The sequence below is a fragment of the Pelecanus crispus genome, chromosome 1 (genome assembly GCF_030463565.1).
Source record: "Pelecanus crispus isolate bPelCri1 chromosome 1, bPelCri1.pri, whole genome shotgun sequence".
In the NCBI taxonomy this organism is placed as follows: domain Eukaryota; kingdom Metazoa; phylum Chordata; class Aves; order Pelecaniformes; family Pelecanidae; genus Pelecanus; species Pelecanus crispus.
The window spans coordinates 40,665,073-40,685,542 of NC_134643.1; the positions used below are offsets into that span (position 1 = coordinate 40,665,073).

Below are 20,470 nucleotides of genomic sequence, written 5' to 3' on the forward strand. Positions count from 1 at the left end.
ACCCCACACTTAAAAGATATTCAAAATTATAGAACGGGAGATGACAGGAATATAGGACAATATGATGGCATCCAGTTCTCTTTGGATGTAAAGTTTTCTCCTGGTTTCCTCTCCTAAATATGAGTGAAAAAACAACTTAAAAGCCAGAAATGAGCACTGCAAATCAAACTAGTATTCAAAGTTGTCAGTACCTCTTAGCCAGGCAAGCAGCACGTTTATTATTGCGTCCCTGAATTTATGTGGACTGTAAGCGAGAGTCCCTGCCTTTAGTAACCTCGAAAGACGTTGACATAAGGAAGTTTTGTGTCAGTCACATATGCTGCGGCCGGACTGACGGAAGTACACGGTTGCCAATCAGCAGTCTCACGGCTGTTCATCCCCAAACAAGGCCGCGATGTTTCGGAAACCGGCGGGGGCTGCACGGCCTCGCCCCGGGCGGGCAGGGCTGCGCCTCAAAACTGCCGGATGTGCCCGAGAGGAACTCAGAGAGATGTTCAACATCAACAGAAGATTTTTAAAAATTTTTAGTAAAGTGAGGCTCTGTAGGGAACATGCACGCTCTTTTAGGCCCGCTGTTAGCAACAAGCCCTGCTCTTCCAGCTCGGCCTCCTCAAAGCTTCACGTCCACAAGCCACAACATGTTTTGTTTACCACAACCAGGCGGTTTATCGTGGAGTGGCCGTAAACACAGTCGGGACGGGACAAAAGGGACGATGGACAAGAAAAGGAAGGACGCAGACGCGAGAAAAAAAAAAAAAAAAGCCGCCAGCAAAGCACAGCCCGAGCCCCCCGCTTCCCGCAACCCCCCGGCGCGGGTCTCACAGCGCCTGCTGCCGCTGCCGCCGGGCCGTCGGCCTGTTTGTCCCTCAGCCCGGGCACGGCTTTTCTGTTGTGTCCGACGCCGCGGGCCCGGGCTCTGGCTGTGGCTGTGGCTCCGCAGCCGGGGCCGGGCAGGGCCCGGGGCCGCCTGGCTGAGAAGCGTCGCCTCAGGCCCTGGCCGCGAGCCCGTTAGGGGGCGCTGGAGAGCGCGGCGGGCCGCGCGGCGCGGCAGCTAAAATGGCGGCGTTGGGCGAGCACCGCGCTGCGGTGTGGTAGGGCCGCCGGTCCCCCCGCCCGCCGCGGGCCGGGCAGCGGAGCGGGCGCGGCTGGTGGTGCGTGGGGGTTCCCGGCTCGCTCGGGGGCAGGGGCTGAGGGGTCGCTCGGGGCTCGCTATTATCGTGCGTGGCGGCCTCGGTGCTGGGGGAGGGGCCGGCTGAAGCGCGGCGGGGCCGCCGGCTCTGGGCGCGGCGCTGAGGGGAGCGCGGCGGCTTCCGCCCGCGGGGGGAGCGCGGCCGGGGCGGGGGGGGGTGGGAGCGCGGAGACGGGTCTGGTTTTCCACGCCGCCGTCCCCGTTGCACCCCCTCCCCGCTTCTGGCGGCCGCGGTGAGTCAGCGCCGGCCTCCGCCCGCCCCCCGCGGTGACTCGGCAGCGCCGCCGCTGCGGGTCATGCTCAGGCATGTCGGGCCGCGGCCGGCGGAGGAGCTAAGCCCCGACTTGTCTGCTCTTGGCAGCGCTATATAAGGCCCGGCCCGGCCCGACTCGGCCCAGATACCCGCTGCCGGAGTCCGGCGTGTGGGCTGGACGAGGGCACCGAGGTGAGTGGGCAACCGCCGGGGGGGTGGCTGCAGCCCGCGCCCGCCCCGGGGTGTCTCTGCGGGGAGGGGGAAGCCCCGGTTGTGCAGCTGTGTTCCGCGTTTTGAGGTTGTTCTCTCCTTGACTACAGGCAAATGTGCAATACCAAGATGTCCTCCCTCACGGATGCCTCTTCTGTCACCGCTTCGGAGCAAGAGGCGCTGGTCAGTAGCTCCGTTGGACGCGCGAGTTTTTCATGCTTTTGACAGAGTTTTTATCTGCTAGTGCAGAAGGACCGCTTTGCTCAGCGAGCGATGGTTAGAGAAAAGCCAGGAAATCCGGTGAAGATGGGCTCTCTTTGATCCTGTAGCTGTGGAGCACATCTTTCTCATTTGTGGTTGAGGGTGATGGTTTAGGTCTAGACTCTTTTTCCTGGAGACCTTTGATGGTCAGGTTGCTTTCTTTTGGTAAAAAGGATTTTACGGTCCCATTTGATCATGCTAAGTATTTCGTGGTGGAAATATTTAACGGCTCATAACTGAAGAGTTGTGGAAGATCTCCGTTCTGCAGAACGGATGCTGTTTGTGAAATAATCTTGTCATTACAACTGAAGGCTTTTGAATTTGGCATTTTCACTTTCTTCTCTATTGGAATTCTTAAGCAAGTTGTAATAATAGTCATCGTTTGTGTTTATGGCTTTGCATATCCAGGCTTTCCATGACAGAGTGACAGTTATGCTGTCCACATAAGTTTTCCTGGGGATGGAAGCCTATGTGTTATACCCAGGATGTGAGTTAATAAATGGCATGTGCACCATGACGGTTGAACTGGATTACTTTTTGTAGAACAGTAAAACTTAAAAGTGTAGGCTGATAGCAGAACTTCAAAAAAGTGAAGTAACAGAACAGCAGGCTGTTGAAAGTTGATTTTTTTTTTTTTTTTCATTTATTTCTTCTGGAGTCATAATGTGTTGCTACCATCTGCTGTCAGATCTGCATGGCAGAAGAACTTGCAGGAGTCAGAAAGAGAGGGCTAGGGAGTAAAAGGATCTGAACCCATGGGTCTAGCTGTGGATTTATAGTTCTGAAACTGCTTTGCCTTCCTACGCTGAGCTGTCATTAGTAGTTTAGTAAGTTACTGTTTGCTTCCTTTATGAAACTGTAATACATGCTGCGTGCTCTAAATAATTCAGCACTTAGGAAGGGGTGAATAGACATCTAACGTCCACAAGCTTGTTTATTGTTTTCATTATGTGTGGTTCTTGCAACTAATCTCTTGTTAATGCACTAAAACTTAACGTTGGTTTTAGCAGCTACGTGGAATGGAATGTAGGGAAGTTCCCCTCCCTTCCCTTAAGCATTTATTCATTGTCGCATGATACTTTATTCATGTCTTCCTGTAAAATGTTTCTCTTCTATAATATTTTTTCTATTTTAGGGACTGTATTAGGATAGCTAAATACTAGCCAGTTCTTAGAACGGTTATGCTATTGTTAAAGCGGCAATACTAGAACATACTGCGCTGGGAACCATCAGTGGCTCCACAGGCATTTTCTCTGCAGTTGTGGCAGCCCCTGCAGCTTGTTCTCATCTCCTGCACTGGTACTGGCACTGGCACAGCTGTTTGTGGAACAGTGCAGTGAATGGGATCAGGACACTGGTCTGGCCAGAAGGGAAAAGGTGGGGGGGGAAGAGGGAAAGCGATTCCCCCCCCCCCGAAATTGTCATAGACTGGCTGCAGATACAACTCTGCTGGCACAGTGGGTGGGTGGTAGGCCACTGTGGAGGTAGGAGTGATTGAAATACAACAGAAAGGATGGGGTATGCTTATCCCAGCTAAGAGAAGTCTTCAGAGGTAAAGCAGCCCAGCTGGCAAATGCAAAACCGCAGCCCTAGAAACTGTCACAGGAGGAGTCGAGGAAAGAGGTGGACCAGTGCTTTGCTTTGTGAGTTGCACTCTGGACCTGACAGATAGTCATAAAGGTCTGTTTGCCTTCCTCCTTCCCCTTTGGGAGTTGCCGTAATGACTGAAGGAGTGAAGCTGAATTCCCCAGGACCCAGCCCTGTGCTTGGAACCACCAAATGAATCCTGTAGCTCAAATTGAGGAATGTGTATGTACCAATGAAAGGTTGGGGTTTGAGCTAAGACATAGTGTATGAAAAGTTTAGTATGATTAGGTTTGTGTTACTTTAACTTTACAAAGTAAAAAAACTTGGATGTGAATAGGTTTTAATGTAGCTGTGTGTTTGTGTATCAGACCAATATACAAGGAAGGAGGAAGCCAGCCTGTATAAACAGTGTTTTGTTTGGTGAATAATTGGTGCATACTGTTTTTCTTCCCATGCAGGTTAGACCAAAGCCACTATTGTTGAAGTTGCTAAAGTTAGCTGGTGCAGAAAAGGACACTTTTACTATGAAGGAGGTGAGAACTTCTAATCACTAAAGGTAGATTACGGTGAATACAGATAGATTGTTCTTTTGTTTTGGGTGAAGGGGTGGGCAGTAGTTCACAACTGATCTAGAAGATACTGAGACAAGGTATTTTTAGTCTCTTGCTGACTCCTTAGGTGGTGGTTAGCAAGTTTCTCAAACTGAACAAAAGTATCTGGTGGTCAGTAGAATAGCAGAGTACTTGGGGAATGGTAGATGAAAAAATCGCAGCTCAAAGGGAGTTTTAGGCAAAGTCAGAAGAGCAAATCTCGATGAATTTAATGTGTTTTCTCTTACACTTAACAACAGAATCTGGGTATGTGATGTCTGTGTATGTCATTTATTTTACAGGTAATATTCTATCTTGGACAATATATTATGTCTAAACAATTATATGATGAAAAACAGCAACATATTGTACACTGTGCAAATGATCTCCTGGGGGATTTATTTGGAGTAACAAGCTTTTCAGTAAAAGAACACAGGTAAAATGGGATTCTTTTCTGAGAGTCTGGTTGTGAAATAATGGAGAACATAATGCGTATGGCCTTTTTTAACTCTTTGCATCTTCAAAGATGGTAAGCTCTCTTTTATAATTACATGTAGCTAACTTGTAACATCTCTTTCTTTATCCCCATCTAAGGAGACTATATTCAATGATTTCCAGAAATCTGATAGCAATCAATCAACAAGGTAAGCTAGTTTGGGAGGACCTTTTGTTTTGGGAAGTAGTAGTAGGGAAAACATAATTTGCATTGATGTATCTTGCATGTAGTGATCAGATAACATTGATCTCTCCATAATCAGCTATTTGGCTTTACACACTACTGTCCAGAGTGATCACAGTAGTGAATCAAAGCAACCACTGCTGCTTCTGGGGGAGGGGGGGAAAAAAAAAATCTGAACGTCATGTGGGTAATTTGGTCTGACTAGAGCCAAGCAAGCACAATCAGAGCTGAACACAAAGAGGAATAAATTGAAAAATTAGTCGTTTGCTTGTATTTCTTACAGATAAAGCCCTCAACAACATAAGAAGTTTTAATATCAAAAGTTAGCTTCTTGAACTTGTGCCAGCAATGAAGTCAGGGCAAATGCTGAAATATTCTTTCTGTTAGTGTTCTAATTTTCAAAACTGAATGTGGAGTACATTTAGAACTGGTCACCATCAGCTATACTGAGTCCTCTTTTAAAAGGTACTTAAAGTAGCTTTGTGGTAACTTTGTGGACAGCCACTCCAGAAATGGAGAATTGTTACATACAGTCATCTTCCCTGCAGTATAAAAAAGCTCAATATAGCTGTAATTTTTGGCTAATACAAGGAGTGAACCAGAAGTTAAACAATGCAAGCCATTTTGTAAATTAAGACACCCTTTGTTTCTGCTTCTTCCCCAAGGCAAGTGTTAAGCTGCTGAAGATGGGAAACTTCTTTATCCTGTATTGTTATGCTTGCAAACTTAAACTATGTCTCAAATTCTTTTCTTGAAAGAGAATTTATTAATTCAGGGTCTGTCTGAAGCATATATAATTAAAACCCATTAATTTTTCTTCTATTTAATGTTTTTTTAATTCAGTGTTCCCATAAGATGATAGCTAGTAAAATATACTTTGGAGAGGAAGAAGTGTAAAATACTTCCTGCCTATATTGTTTCATACCTGCAGAATCCCAGCTAATGGACAGCCTTCATTTGAAGGCATTTAGGATAAAATTCTGAGCTACTTTGCAGCTGAGATTTCTTCTTCCTCCCCATTCTCCCGCTTCAGTAATATTGCAGGTTTAAGGGCTGCATGCACCTGAAAAGTAAAGGAATGGGGTTGTTTTTTCCATTGATGCAAAATGTCTGGATTTTAAGTTCTGTTTAGAATTTACTTTGTAAATGCTGCGTGCATTTAACATCTCTCCCTTGCTTTTACTCTAAATCAGTTTTTGAGCCTGAAATTTACTTTTTCTGCTGTGCTGTGTTACGGTGGTGTGATTTGGTTTGGTTTCAGACTCTACGCTTACTGACACACCTGAGGATGATGCCAGATTTCAGCTTGAAGAAGAAAATGTTCTAAAGGTGATTTTTTTAATTTTTTTTTATTTTATTTTTTAAAAATAAATGTTCTGAGATATAAATTCTGTTTAGTTTTCCATGATTCGTCAATTAGTTGAATTTAGCCCTTTACCTCATATTCATGGTCAGGCTTACTCAGTATTTCTGTTAAGCAGGAATCTATGCAAGAGTTAGAAGAGAAGCAGACTTCATCAAACATGACTTCCCGACCAACTACATCTTCTAGGAGGAGAACACACAGTGAATCTGGTATGTGCAGATTTATGATGCAGAGCTTTCAGTAGCATGGCCACTTAGGAAAAAAGTACATTCTGTTGCCTTACTGACTTTGAAAGATGCTGTGAAATACTGTTAATGTTTCTCTGCTTATCTGAAACAAAATGTTCAGTCTGGAAGAAACACACAATTCCTTGCATTCCTCCAGTATCATGTTACAGTTTAGATCTCTAGAACTGTCAGTAAGATGATGGAATAACTTGTTCCACAGATCTATTAACCTTGTCCACATCAGCAGGACTTAATCAGTTGTGTTGTCTTCATGATGAGAACACTTGTGTTTGTAATAGACTCATGCAGTCAATTCATTTCAGTTCCCTCTGTAGACAGCCACAAAATTTTACAGTTTGTTTGCTCTCTAAAAGCAGTTTTCATTGGATTTCAACTGGTGGCAAAGATGTCAAAGGTCTGGTAGTAACATGGGATGATGTTGGATATATTTAGGTACCTGACCATTCCTTAAACACTTCTTTTAAAAAGTCTGGTGACTTAAGCATTGTATTTGTCTCCTCTTTCTCTTTACTGTGGTTATTCAATAATCACTGGCAAATACATTTTCAAAATGTGGAATGTTTCTTCCGATAATTAGCAAATAACAAGCTGGTCAGCATAAACCTGAATAACTTTAAATTTCTCAATGGAAGTGTTCTCTGCAGTTCTACTTCATTACTATTCTGTGGAATTTCTTACATTAGTTTGTTCCATCACTTACTTCTGTTGCCTTATGACTTGACAGTTGTAATTACCTGGCCAGTGATGACCTTCTGTCACTGCATAGAACTTCCTTTTCTTCAGTTGCTCGGAAACTTTTTTTTTTTCAGTTCCTCAGCTTTTGTGTAGTATTTGTGTTCATCATAGGCTACTGTTATGTTAGTCAGTCCAAAAACTGTGCTGCGTTGCTGAGCGGTTTGCACTAAATTAAAAGAACTTTTTAATGTTGTAACAAAAACTGATGAAAGGATGGAAAGTCTCGGTTAAACATCACAACCTGTAATATTTAGGCATGACCCAGAGCACATAAGGTCCTGTGTTGTGCTTACTTATTGTAGGTTTGATTATTAACTCTTGTCTTTGCATCCATTTATTAGTTTGTTACAACCTTAAAAGTTCTTTTAATATAGTGTTTTTATATACACTTTTTTTCTAATTTATAGGAAATCTTCCTTTTAAACCACTATTCTTATTAAATTGGGATGGTAGCGGCTCCTTTGGAGCCGCTTATATAGTGTATAGAAACCTTGTGGTGATACAGTATCAGTACAGCATGGAGCCATGACAACTAAATGAGGACAACGATGGAGAGGAGCAACCCTTGGGCCTGCGGGCACCAAATTTGGTGGGGCTCTCAGGGCGGAAAAAAGAAAAGAGAGGGGCTGAGCCAAGAAGCACCAAGGGAAAGTAAGAGAAGTCTCAAAGTATGTACAAGTGTTTTGTTCTCTTTTTCCTTTACAATGAAAGATTCAAGACTTGAAGACTCATGGATTGTCAGGGTGTGTTTTGCAAGGCAAGGGAGAAGCTGGGCAATAGAGGGTGGGTGCAAAAGGCACCTGTAGGGGGGCAGCAGGCTCGTACTGAGGTCTGTTGAACCAACTTGTCAGGCCTCTTGGGGAGTTTTCACTCCGCTGCACTTACATACTGACTTTGCAACGCCTTTTTAATGAAATTGTTTCTTATCAAAGATTCTAAAAGTCAGCGGAGCTGAATTTTGACTTACCCAGCCCTAAAATGCTGTCCCCCTACTCCTTACGCTGTTGTAGGTGGTTGTTTCAAAATGTGACATATTTAAAAAGCATTGTCTTTGTGCCTTCAAACCAAGCATGTTTTAATAAGCACAGCTTAAAGCAGTGCTTTCAGAGTTCAATTTTTACATAGTATGCCTTGAAGATTTTCTTGCTAGTGTGTGGTGAAAGTCATAATGGTTTGTTACAAAAATCCTGTTGAGCAAATACCATTACATATAGTGCAACTAGTAACTGATAAATTTGTTGAGGTATCTGAAACTTGTACCCAAACTTATCTTGCCTAGCATGAGGTCTTGTATGCATGTGATGTGGGAGCTAGTTGCTCTGTCTCCCTGCAAATTCTGGGATGGACTCAGAAGCCCTCTGAAAGTGCCTTTCTGTCTACTGACTGTAGAGGGAGCCAGGACAATTAAGATCCTAACCGTATTCCGTAAAATTAGAAGGGGTTTAATGTATCGTGTGAAGTGGAGTAAAAATGCTTCCAGATTTGCAATTATTTTATTTCCTGCATGTGGAGACTGACATTTACAAGCTGTACTGATGGGACAGGTGGGGAAAGCCAGCCCCTGAAATACTGGTTTCGGGAATGTTTCACACTTTTCACGTTTCTCAAGGTTACTGTGTCTTATTTTAAAAAGTTTTTGGTGCCTTTACTTTTTTTTCCCCCATAAAATAACACTGAATTACTTTATTTTTCTCAAATTCCTATATAAGTAAATTGTATTTTAAGCTTCTGTTAAGAATATTCAAAACTGCACATTGCATAGATGTTTTTGGAGTAATACAAATTCTTGAATGTGCCCAGAAGAAAATTCTTCAGATGATCTGCATAGTGACAGAAGAAAACGACACAAGTCAGACAGCATTTCGTTGACGTTTGATGAAAGTCTCTCATGGTGTGTAGTCAGTGGTCTGTGCCGTGAAAGAAGCAATAGCAGTGATTCAACAGATTCTCTTTCCATTCCTGTAAGTCAAAAATATATATTTCTGTGGTACAAATTTTGCAGATACCACAGGTACAAATACGCATCTTAAAACATCATGTTCTTAATTAAAAGCAGCAGTGCCCTCAGTGGGGTCTGAGGGGAGAAAAGAGGCTGAAAGAAAAGTTGGTGTGTGGGTGGGGCAGGGTCTTTCATAGGTCTGCTGACAAAGCTGAAGTGAAACTTTTTAAAAGATTAACTCTGAATATTCTTCAAAAACCAGATTCTTACTGCTTGGCGCAGTATTGAAAAAAATGTGATGTATATCTTGGGTTTTAAAGTAAGTGTTTCTTAGAACGCTAAGAGAAGGTAGTTCAGTACAGCTTTGGTCACTGTACATAGTAGTGCCATGATGATACGCTGTATTCATTTTCCAAGCCTTTACTGTTTTCTGTTGTTTTCAGGAAACACTTGAGGCAAATTATCTGTGGTTAGGTTAAGTCACAAAGAGCTAAACTAACAGTATTCCTAGTCATGTACTGTATTTGGAATTGACAGAACTAATACTGTATCTTCACTCTTGCTATTTTATAATTGTTTAGCTGCTGTCTCAAATTAAGGTTAACAAAGTTGATGAGAATAGAGAATTTAATGACATGCAGCCAAAAGACAGCATCTTCCTGTATCTGTTCTTTCACTTGTTAGGAGAGCCTTTGTGATAGAGTAGCAGCAATCTTCAAGCTGGCTGTAGGTTGACTGCAGCCTCTATTACAGAGCTGACGAAAGGCTTTCAGATCTGGCATTATTTTTACCTACCTATGATTCATTTGTCTCATAAAAGATGTTCTGTCTAACAGCAGTTGGTCTTATTTCTCCCATAGCTAATTACACTGAGTGATTTTATCTTGCAAGCTATCTTAACAGTAATGGTTGTGGATATGGACTAGTGAGGCTGAATGTGTACTTTCTCTCTCCTTTTTCAGGATCTTGATGCCAGTTCATTAAGTGAAAACTCTGATTGGTTTGACCACAGTTCTGTTTCAGACCAGTTCAGTGTAGAGTTTGAAGTCGAGTCTATTTATTCAGAAGATTATAGCCATAATGAAGAAGGACTGGAGCTCACAGATGAAGATGATGAGGTACATACTTGTTTTGTTTGGGGTTTTTTTTTGACTTGGGGCAGGGGAATGAGCGAGGGAGGGAAGGAAACTTGCAGGAATACTTCATGTTGAGATTCCAACAAGAAGAAGTAACTCTCAGGTTTATTTCAGGACTGCGTGTGCTATGAATGACTGGGTGCAGTTAGTGACGTTAAATCAAACTACATGCATGTGCAGTTGGGTCGCCATTATACACCCACCAGGCAGTAACCAGAACGGTGCTGAGGCTTTCTGTAGGCTCTGAAACAGACTCTTGACAGTCTGGAAAAGTCTGTCTGTTTAACTTCATTCACTAGCTGTTGGAGTTGATGGCAGCATGTATACTTGAGTCTATTCCTACATTTTTAATTACAGAAGTATGTGTTGAGCTTTGACAATACTTTTAAGACTGAATGACAACTTTCCTAGTAAATATCCTCTTTGCAAAGGGATATTTCGGAATCATTTGCCTCCATGAATATAAATGTCTCAAAGAGATGCTGAAATACAATTTTAGAAATTTTCACAAGGAGGCAAGAAGACAGTAAAATTATGATTACCATAATTTTCAAGAGATCTAGGTATCTGGAATGGCAGGAATGAAGTGGGAAATTATTTTTTTTCTGCGTTAGTTTTCTGTTACTTCGCAGAGGTGAATCAGGTCATGGCAAGATTGGTTAAGTACCAGAGGCAGAATTTGCCTGGGACATGTACATGGTTGTGGTACTTGAAGGGCTGAATGGTGCTGACTGTACTGATGTACACCAGGTTATGGTGCTGTGGTGCTGCACCCTGACATAAGACACAAGGAGGCAAGATTTGGAGGAAGAAAGGATTGAGGTGTGCCCCTGCTCCCAGCAGCAGTGTTGAGAATTGCAGAATGGTTGAGGTTGGAAGGGGGCTCTGGAGGTCCTTTTATCCAGCCCCTGGGCTCAAGCAGAGCCGATTGCCCCAGGCCATGTCCAGACCACTTGTGACTATCTCCAAGGATGGAGGCTCCATAGCTGCTCAGGGCAACCTGTGCCAGTGCTTGGTCACCCTCACAGTAAAAAAGCGTCTCCTGACGTTCAGACAGAACCTCCTGTGTTTTAATTTGTGCCAGTTGCCTCTGGTCCTGTCACTGGGCACTGCTGAAAAAGGAGCCTGGCTCTGCTTGATGCCCTCCTTGCAGGTCTTTACAGACATTGCTAAGATCCCCCCTGAGCTGAGATCTCCGGGCTGACTGGTCCCAGCTCTCCCAGCCTTTCCTCATGTGAGAGCTCCTCCAATCCCTGAATCATCTTAGCGGCCTTTCACTGGACTCTCCAGTAGCGCCGCATCTCTCGTGTACTGGGGAGCCCAGAGCTGGGCACAGTGCTCCAGGTGTGGCCTCGCCAGTGCTGAGCAGAGGGGAAGGATCACCTCCACTCTAGAAAGTGGTACCTTCTACCTGTCTAGTCTACATTTTTCTTCAAACTGTGTGTTACAAGTGTGAACAGAATTATTTTCCCCCAGACAAGTCATCAGATTTTGTGGCGTTACTTGCTAACATAAATTAACGTGTATGCGCTATTTATTTGATTTGATTTTACATTTGATTAAAACTCTTATCAGAAAATCTGTCAGATTAAACATCTGTCAGATTTTTAATTGAATGGCAAAACCAGTTACATCAATACTTTTTTTTTTTTTGAACCAGGTGTATCAGCTGACTATTTACCAGGATGAAGATAGTGATGCTGATTCATTTGATGAAGATCCAGAGATTTCTCTAGCTGTGAGTAAAAACTTGACTGGCAAAGCATCTTAGAGTTGTGACCTGACAGAGTAGATCAAGGGGTATAGATAAATCCTATTGTTACCAATGATTTTTTTTTTTAATTAAATCTACTTTTTCTTGTATGCTTGAAGATTCTAAGACAATATTTTAATTACTGAATATGTGACTATTAAGGAACCTTGATATGTTAAAAAAAAAAAGTTTCCTAATCCATTGAGGAAAAAAAAAAATACTAACTTACAGTTTCACTGACTTAATGGAAGGAAATTATTTGGAGCCTAAATCTTGACTTTTTGCACAAAATTCAAAAAAAACCCCAAACTTTTCCTATAAATCATAATACCTAGTTTTATTGTCCAACTTGAATGAAGGAATCTATAGCATAACAATGTGAAGGCAAACCTGTTTTCAGAACAGTACTATGAAATTAATAGATTTTGAGGCTTTTTCCAAATTCTGAGACCATTCTTGAAGTGTGGGAAGAAATTCAGGGGTTTGAGGCAAAGTAGGTAGACATGTGAAGAAAGCACGCACTAGAATTAAAAAGCAGTGTATCTTTTTATTTATACTTGGCTTTTCACAGTCGATGCTTGAACAAAGCTGTTGTTGTAAACTGTCTGAAGTGTTCCAGTCCCTTGATGGTCTGTAGGACTGAGGGACTTTACTGTGTGTGTAAAACACAGGGCTAGTCACTATCTAAAAACATAACACTGCTCATTTATGGAAAAATGTGTCTGTACGTTATTTTTAGGAATTAAAAATGGTCTCTGAAGCTTTTGATGTCACTGATGTTATTTAGGACTCAAACCAAAAAGTGCTTCAAATCTTCTAAATAACTTTTGGGTTGTTTTTTGTTTTCATTTGCCCCACGGCATGGATTATTTCTAAGAAGGGTCTTTCTCCTTAAAAATGAAGTGTGTTTTTAATGAGAGAGTGGCGTATTTTCAGTGCAGCATATGGAGTAACCTCCAACAGTGATGCAGCTGCCTTTTTTTTTTTTTTTTTTTTTTTTTAAATGGCCGCTGTTTTCTATTCTCTAATACTACTGTGTCAGAGTGCCCTCACTCGGCCGTTTTGCACACCAGCAGCTTAGCATCCCACAGGTTAAATGTCCCTTCAATCTTTACATTTCAGCAGTCTATTGTTGAAAATAACGGGAACAGTGACCATTTGATCAGAAAGTTGTTTTTTTGTGGGTTCTCTGAATACTTTTGTGGTCTGCTTTCTTCAATTTTGCCTAAGAAATACTAAATCATTATTGTTCCACCTCTATTTCACAAATTACTGCAAGAAGAAAGTGAGTCAGAGAGTCTTTTAAAAATCAGACTATTTTAATTTAGAACCATAAAATGGGACCAAGTGCTGAATGGAATTTTTAAATTGCATAGAAGTTGGTAGCTCAAGAAAACTATTATTTTGGCAGTAATAAATTGTTTATAATCTCTGAATACTTCATTTATAAGCATTCCAAGTAGCTTAAGTTGTTCCAACCTTTAATTCACTAAAGGATTATTGGAAGTGCCCCGAATGTAGCAAAATGAATCCTCCACTACCACGACATTGCCACAGATGCTGGGCCCTTCGTGAGGACTGGCTTCCAGATGAAAAGAGCGACAAATCGGTAAAGAGCAAATTAGAAAGTTCCTTCCCCCTAGAGTCTGAAGAAGGTTTTGATGTTCCTGACTGCAAGAAAGGGAAAATGACTGAAGATAAAGAACCAGCTGTAGAGGAGAATGAGGATAAAGCAGTACAAATTTCCGAGTCCCAGGAAAGTGAAGATTTTTCGCAGCCATCGACATCAAGCAGCATGTTTTGTAGCAGTCAGGAGGACTATAAGGAACCTGAGAAGAGAGAAGTGCAAGACAAAGAGGAAAGTATGGAATCCAGTCTGCCTGTAACCAGCATAGAGCCCTGTGTCATATGTCAGAGCAGACCTAAAAATGGCTGCATTGTACATGGCAAAACGGGACACCTCATGTCATGTTTTACGTGCGCAAGAAAACTTAAGAAGAGGAACAAACCCTGTCCGGTGTGCAGACAGCCCATACAGATGATTGTACTAACTTATTTTAGTTAGGTAGGTGTTGGCTGGAAAGCAGCAAAAGGAACTTCATAAACTGGTTGAGAGTAAAACTATTTTTGTATGCTCACTGGAGAAAATATTTTGGGTCTCTACATTTGCTATGAAAAGTAATTGCTGAAATAAATGCAATGGAGTTGTTAAGAGGTTAGCTTAATATTCCTAAGTCAGCTTGAAGATTTTAAATTCCTCTCAGTAGAAATAACCAATTCCTGTAAACTACCTGACTTTCCAGGTGCTTTATGTTCCATACACATTAGTGACATTTGTTTTACTGGATTGAATACAGACATTAAAAACCCAAATTCAGTGATTATGAGAGGAGGGACATGATGTTAATGTGAGTTCTTCCTCCTGAGAAGATTCTCCAGCTTCCAGTATCTGTTGCCTGGTGAAGATACCAGGCTCACTGAATGAGTCAATAAAATAAATAAATAGAATCTTGTCTCCCTCATTCCCAAAACCTAAATTCCTCCAAGTAACTGAAATATGGGGGAGATCTTACCAGGAAGTGGGGGAAGATGCGACAGAAAATCATGTAAGGTTTTGGAAATAGAAAAGGGTACTGTGTGTGTCTTATTTTTATAGTGTGCATTGTAAGCTTCAGGGCTGTGTCTGCCCTGAGCAGTCATTGATCCAAGTTCAGTCTTACAGTTCTCTCTTAAACGTCCTGGGAAATTGGCTTTTAAAATGCTTTGTGGGTTTGGAGGTCTGTACTATCCTGATTATTGTTTTAGCAGTGTGAGAAAACACTTGGAACAGGCAAGATAAATGAAGGAGTGCTATGTAATGTCAAGTCAGGCAATATCAGGGAACAACCTTCCTTACTTTTTTTCCCTGCGCTTGTTTCTGTCTTCAGCAGCATAGCATGCAGCTTGATCACTACATTCACCTGAGTAGAGGTAGCAAGGAAGAAAGTCCATTTCCACGTGCAGAAACAAATAAGCTGTGTAGTTGTAGTTCACATAGACATTCTTTAAATTCAGTAGTCTTTCCAATTTATACTGTTTTTATCTTACCACAAGAATTCTGAAAATCTGTTGCAAGGTGTTTGGCCAACTCAAAATTGGTCTCATTAGACGTGTCCCTTACTGCTTTTAGCTCTCGTCTCCTCACTGTACTTTGTCAAAAACTTTGCAAAACTTATCAGTTCCTTTATTAAGGAGCCTGCTAACCGACTTGGTTCTGTATCTACGTTAGTAGTAAGGTGTGTACCTTAGCTTGCAAATATACACTCACCTTACCTACTCTGAATGCCCCACAGAACCGAGTCGGTTCAGGATGTACTGAGATTACTCATCTGAGCTGTTTTTCAGATGGAGAGTTTCTGTACCAGTGAGCTGTATTTATTCCTTTGGAAAACTAGATTACAAAAGGAATTGTATGTTTTTAGCACCTTTTAATTTTACAGGTGGTTGCTGATCATCTGCCCCACAGAGAATGGCAAATAAGTAGTTTTGGTGTCAGGGGAGTGCCAGGAATGGAGATGTAGCCTGAATGCAGGAGTTGTGCTGTGTTACAATCCTGCAGGCCAAGGTTAAACAGCTTGCTTAACAACACCGGCACAAAACTGTTGATGCCTGTGTGCTAGCACAGAGATTTTCACTGCTATAATTGCCTTCGTGTTGGAGCTGGAAGAGTTACTCTATTGTAAAGTGTCTGTAAACCAGGGCTGCAAATGCCTGAAATACAAGGAATATCTGGAATACCTAGGAAAAGGACTTAAAAGCTGTACAGCAGAGACTTGGTAAACCCTTGCTTGTTACTTGTCTGCAAAGAAATACCTTCATAGGTAAAGGCTGGATTACCGGGATCAGTCATGATTTGTTCATAAATTTGAGATAATTTTTGAAAAATACTACTAAAAGATACTGGTATCTCTGAAGTTTTACCATAATTCATTTTAACTCAACAAAATGTAAATCCTGGTTGTATATGTTTCATCAAATTCTTACATGCAAGTTTCTTGCCCCTTGCAATTTGTAAAGTGACAGCAGGTAGCTGGAAGTTCTGTGGTCAGCAGTAACCTTTCCTGGGGTTTGATAATCCTTCAGCCCAAGATAGAGAAGTCCTCTGGGCAGAGACTTAAATTTTTTCAAGGAGGGATGCGTCTGCCTTAATTTACACTCTGTCCTATTTATTTTTCTTAATTTTTGATTTGATAAATTTAAGTGCAGTGAAGCTTGCAGAAGCTCTTGCATTGCACCTGCAGGTCAGAACCAAATAGCGGTCATATTGTAGTCTGGAATCTCTAACCGAGAGAGAATTGTAGACGTGTATATTCAGGAGAAGCATTGATAACACGGGGACTGTACTTAAAAAGCTTTGTCCATTACATCGTCTCCTATGTCTTACGCTTTTCCAGTGTGAGACCTTCTCTGTCATCACTGTGATGGCTGTGTAACTGCAGTCCTGGGAGAGCAGCTGTTCATGCCTAGTTCCTGCTGGGACAGACTGTACTGTCCCGCTCTTGGCATTCTCTTCCATTCCCCTTAAGGGATCTCCATATTTTAAAAAAAAAAAAAAAAAAAAAAAATTCAAAAAGGCATGTATGGTCAGAGCGATGATCCTTGCTGTTCACCACCACTCAGCTTTGGGATTTTTCTTCAAAAACAATTTCATCTCCTAGTAAGGCTTTATGCTTTGGCAAAAGATAAAGTGGGAGCATACAGTGTAATGAATTTTCCCTTTTATGATCTAAAATTGTACTTCCCTAGCATGCCTTCTGTTGTGGAGAAGGGCCTTGGAAATACCTTCCGCTCCATACAATGCTGAGGAAAGGGTAATTTTGATTTCTGCATCTATGGCCAGACTACTGTGTCAGACTGAACCTTTATTTTGAATTTACTTTGTGGCTTAATATTATTCTGAACTTCTAGTAAAACTTTAGGGTTTTTTGTTCGGGGTTTTTTTTTTTTTTTTTTTTCCCCCAGAAGCGTGCCTTACAAATAAGGGAATGATGAGTATTGGTCTCCATTCCGGTTCCGATAGGAGACACTGGCAAGCAAGTGTGGGTGTGGGGTCTGGGGGTGTGTACGCGATGCTGTGAGCCCCAGCCGGGGCGGGTGTTCAGTCAGAAAAGCTGAAATCCTTGGGTCCGCCTCTGCACCATCACCCTCACCCGTGCTTGGTCCGTGCGGGGCGAGTGGTGACCGGCCTGGTGGTTATCGCCCTGTTCTTTCTGGCCTGTAAATGCATTTCTGGCCTTGGGTAGCAGCACAAAAGTTGGCAAAATTTTAGCGCAAAATTTTAGCACAATAGTTGACGATTGTTCTTATTTGATGAGCTCTTCGAGATCCTTATTTAATACCGTACACATTTAAATCTTTAATTTATTGCCGTTTGTAAATATTCTTGTGCTTGCAGTGAGTGTTTTGAGCTTTAATTTATTGAATCAGTCTATTGGTACGTGTGTAGATGCATAAATAGGCATACTTAGTAAATCATAGTCACAAGAGAAATATTTAAGAAATTGTAGCATTGAAATGAAGAGAAGTATTCAGATTATATTCAGACTAAGAGGGGCATAGGAAGATTGATGGCTTTGTTTTCTTTTTTCCTTCCCTTGAAAACAACTTCTGTGTTGCACCCAAACAACATTTATTAAATGGAGATGGAGGCTGGTGCAAAATGAGCAGAGTGAAAATATTTTGATGGTGTTTGTTTTCCTTTGGAATACTTTTGAATCTCCAGGAACAGCCAAGAAGCTGACTGACTGCTTCGTTGTGCTGGTGACAGGGGAGGGATGCTCTGGAAGATGCGGTGAGGAGACGAGAGGTTGCCAGGTTAATTTGCAATGGCTGGTCATTGCTTTTGCGTTTGAACATGTGACCAAGAAAGTTGCAGGGATGGCCAGATGCTGGCAAAATGTGACACAATCTTCAATAACTGTCTTAGTCTGTTTCTTTGTGCACTTCAGGTAGAGAATAGTTACACACAGATGCTACAAGAACTCATACATTATTTTTTATGAAGTACAGTAAACCTACTTTTTGATTAAACACACCTTTTTCACTATGTAGCTATTTATTAGTATCGAAATTCAGCCCGCAGAGGCGAAGTGCAAAGTGAAGTACTTGAGGCAGATGGCAAAATTGCTTTGTTTCAGTGTCTGACGTTTCTCAGAAAGGCTAGAAGCGTTGAATATTAAAATATTTGAGAAGCTTTAATACTGCGTCTTCACTTCAGATTTGTTAGTTACGAAGTCTGATGCTTTTGTCCTTCAAAAATCTTGCACAGCTGAAACAGAAGTAGCTGGATTGCTGATGACGTTGAGCACTCACGCCGTAAAGATTATACTCTTTGTTGAGCAGCACCCCTTGGTCGTCGTTGGTAGTCAGTGTTACTAACGAGCACACTGGAAGAAATGCGTGCCGTGCCGTGCTGCCGCTTCAGTTCGTGGGTTGATTTAGAAAGGGTAAAAGTGCTACAAAATTTGAATCGATGAAAAGCGTTGCGTTTATTCTAAGTGTGGTACAACTTTATCACTGAGTTGTTTGCTGTAAATGTGTTTAAATGTCACTGTCTCCGAAATGTCTGTCCGTGTGGGTGTGAAACCACGTGCCAGGCGTCAGGCAGATTTTTCCCCTTAAAGACTAACACAACAAACAAATTCCTCCTTAACAGAAAGTGTCAACAAGAATAATTGTTTTGGAAAATTGTGTTCTTGGAAAAGAGAGATCAGAAAATTATTAGAAGCATAGTGAAACTGAATAAACTGCAGTGAATAAATAGGATTAAGATAGGGGTGAAGAACTTTTCTTCCCCATCTTAATCCAAAGCTGCTGTTGCGTTAGGGTGTAATTTTATAAGTATGTAATTTAGAAGCTTATAATTTTAAAGCAAGTTAATTTATTCAGCCTGTTAACTTGCCACATGTAGGGGGGCAGCAGTTATCCCAGGAAGATCCAACATTTTGTTGTGTGACACTCAGCCTGAAAGGGGACACTGGCTGTTGCGGTGCTGCCCTGTGGGAAAGAGCTTTGAAGAGGCGCAGGTGCGCGGGACGCACGGAAGGGCAGCGTTCCTACGGGTTCTGAGCTCTGTTGGCCGCTCTTGGTTACCCGCGGTGCCGGCAGGTGGATGCAGGCCCTGAGTGTCTGTAGGGTCACCTGTGTGCTTAATAAAGGGCGTTACGTAGCGTGTTTGTACTCTCAGCGCGTGCCGTCCCTGCCGCGTTACCGTACTTCCAGCTCCCCTAGCTCAGCACCAGCTCTCCCGGCTGGCAGGCCTGTCTCTGTCCCAGGGGACTGCCTGCCCCACTGACTGAACTTTTCCAGCTCATCCATACCGGGGTCAAAGTCTTACCTTGAGTTACTTGTCATTTAAAGGTTTGTGCAAGCAATGTAAAGCAAAAAAAAAAACAAAAAAAAAAAAAAAGAAGAAACAAAAAACCCCCGAAACCTGGGCTTAAGAGATCTTTTAACAATGGATTGCACTTAGTGAACGTGAAAAATTGTTGCTTTTAACTAGTGTGTGGGTTTTTTTGTTTAGCACAGATGCACTGAAAGCTTCAAGTGAATGCCTCTCTGTATTGTGTGTGTGTTTGTGTATATATATTCTACATGTAAAATCTGTTGGTGATATGTAAAAAGGTGTTTCCATTTTTGAGTAGATGTTGCTTTAACTTAACAGCCCGACTTTTAAAGGACGGCTCTTGTTTTTGAGCTAGACTAACAGCCATTGACATGCCAATTACATAATACCTAAATTACCAAATAGCTTTCCCAAAAGCCACTCTCACTTTGTTGTCTGAGTACACATAGTTGGAATGACTATTAAGCAGACCGGTTAATAGCAAATTTAAGTAACTATGCAATTTTGCCACTACTTCTAGATGAGCACGCTTTCAAGAGCTTGTCGTGGTGCGTACCATTTAGATAACCAGTGCCCGTACTACCACAGCAGGTAACCATTGAAATATAAATACCCACTCAAATTGCACAGTGTAGATCCATTTATGAGAAGAATTTTCACGTGCATTGCATTTGTCTTTTTGTTTTCAGTTTTTTCCTTTTCTGACGAAACAAAATACTGTGTTCCATTTAAAAGCTTTAAATAAAGATTTGTTTATATATTCCTTGGTGCTCTATTTTAGTCAGCAGCTTGATTGTTAGAAGTTCTGCTACTTGGTTTTCATACAGATTTTTAATTCTATGAACCGGTGTGCAGGTTTTTTCTGCCCTCGCTCAGCTGCTGGGCCACTGGCTTCTCAGAGATTTCATGGTTTTGGGGGCATTTTAAACTCAAGGGCTCTCTAGTTCTTTGTGCTGTGACAGAATTGGAACCAAGTATCAGTGGAAGGATTAGTGGGTAATTATTTACTCCTCTGACTGGTAAACAATCCGCAGCAGTTCAGAGGGGGAGAAAAGGTAGAAAATTGAAACAGATGTGATGAAAACATTCAAAAACCAGTATCTGGCATACACAGCGTTGCTGTTTCAATTTTGAAAGTGT

At 41.9% G+C, this 20,470-nt stretch overlaps 1 protein-coding gene across 3 annotated transcripts; it reads left to right on the plus strand.

The window, feature by feature from the left end:
* The first annotated feature begins 1,130 nt into the window (after positions 1-1,130).
* MDM2 (MDM2 proto-oncogene) lies at positions 1,131-15,876 on the plus strand. Of its 3 annotated transcripts, none has more exons than XM_075726421.1 (11): positions 1,131-1,151; positions 1,763-1,835; positions 3,959-4,033; positions 4,393-4,526; positions 4,685-4,734; positions 6,031-6,098; positions 6,251-6,344; positions 8,919-9,079; positions 10,020-10,175; positions 11,854-11,931; positions 13,442-15,876. In XM_075726421.1, exons 2-11 carry the CDS (start codon positions 1,767-1,769, stop codon positions 14,009-14,011), a joined length of 1,455 nt encoding a protein of 484 aa, XP_075582536.1. In that variant the 5' UTR covers positions 1,131-1,151; positions 1,763-1,766; the 3' UTR covers positions 14,012-15,876. The 3 variants fall into 3 exon arrangements, with proteins under 3 accessions (XP_075582536.1, XP_075582462.1, XP_075582608.1); XM_075726347.1 differs by lacking the exon at positions 1,131-1,151 and adding an exon at positions 1,579-1,634; XM_075726493.1 differs by lacking the exon at positions 1,131-1,151 and adding an exon at positions 1,579-1,634 and having other exon boundaries at positions 8,922-9,079.
* Positions 15,877-20,470: the final 4,594 nt, after the last annotated feature.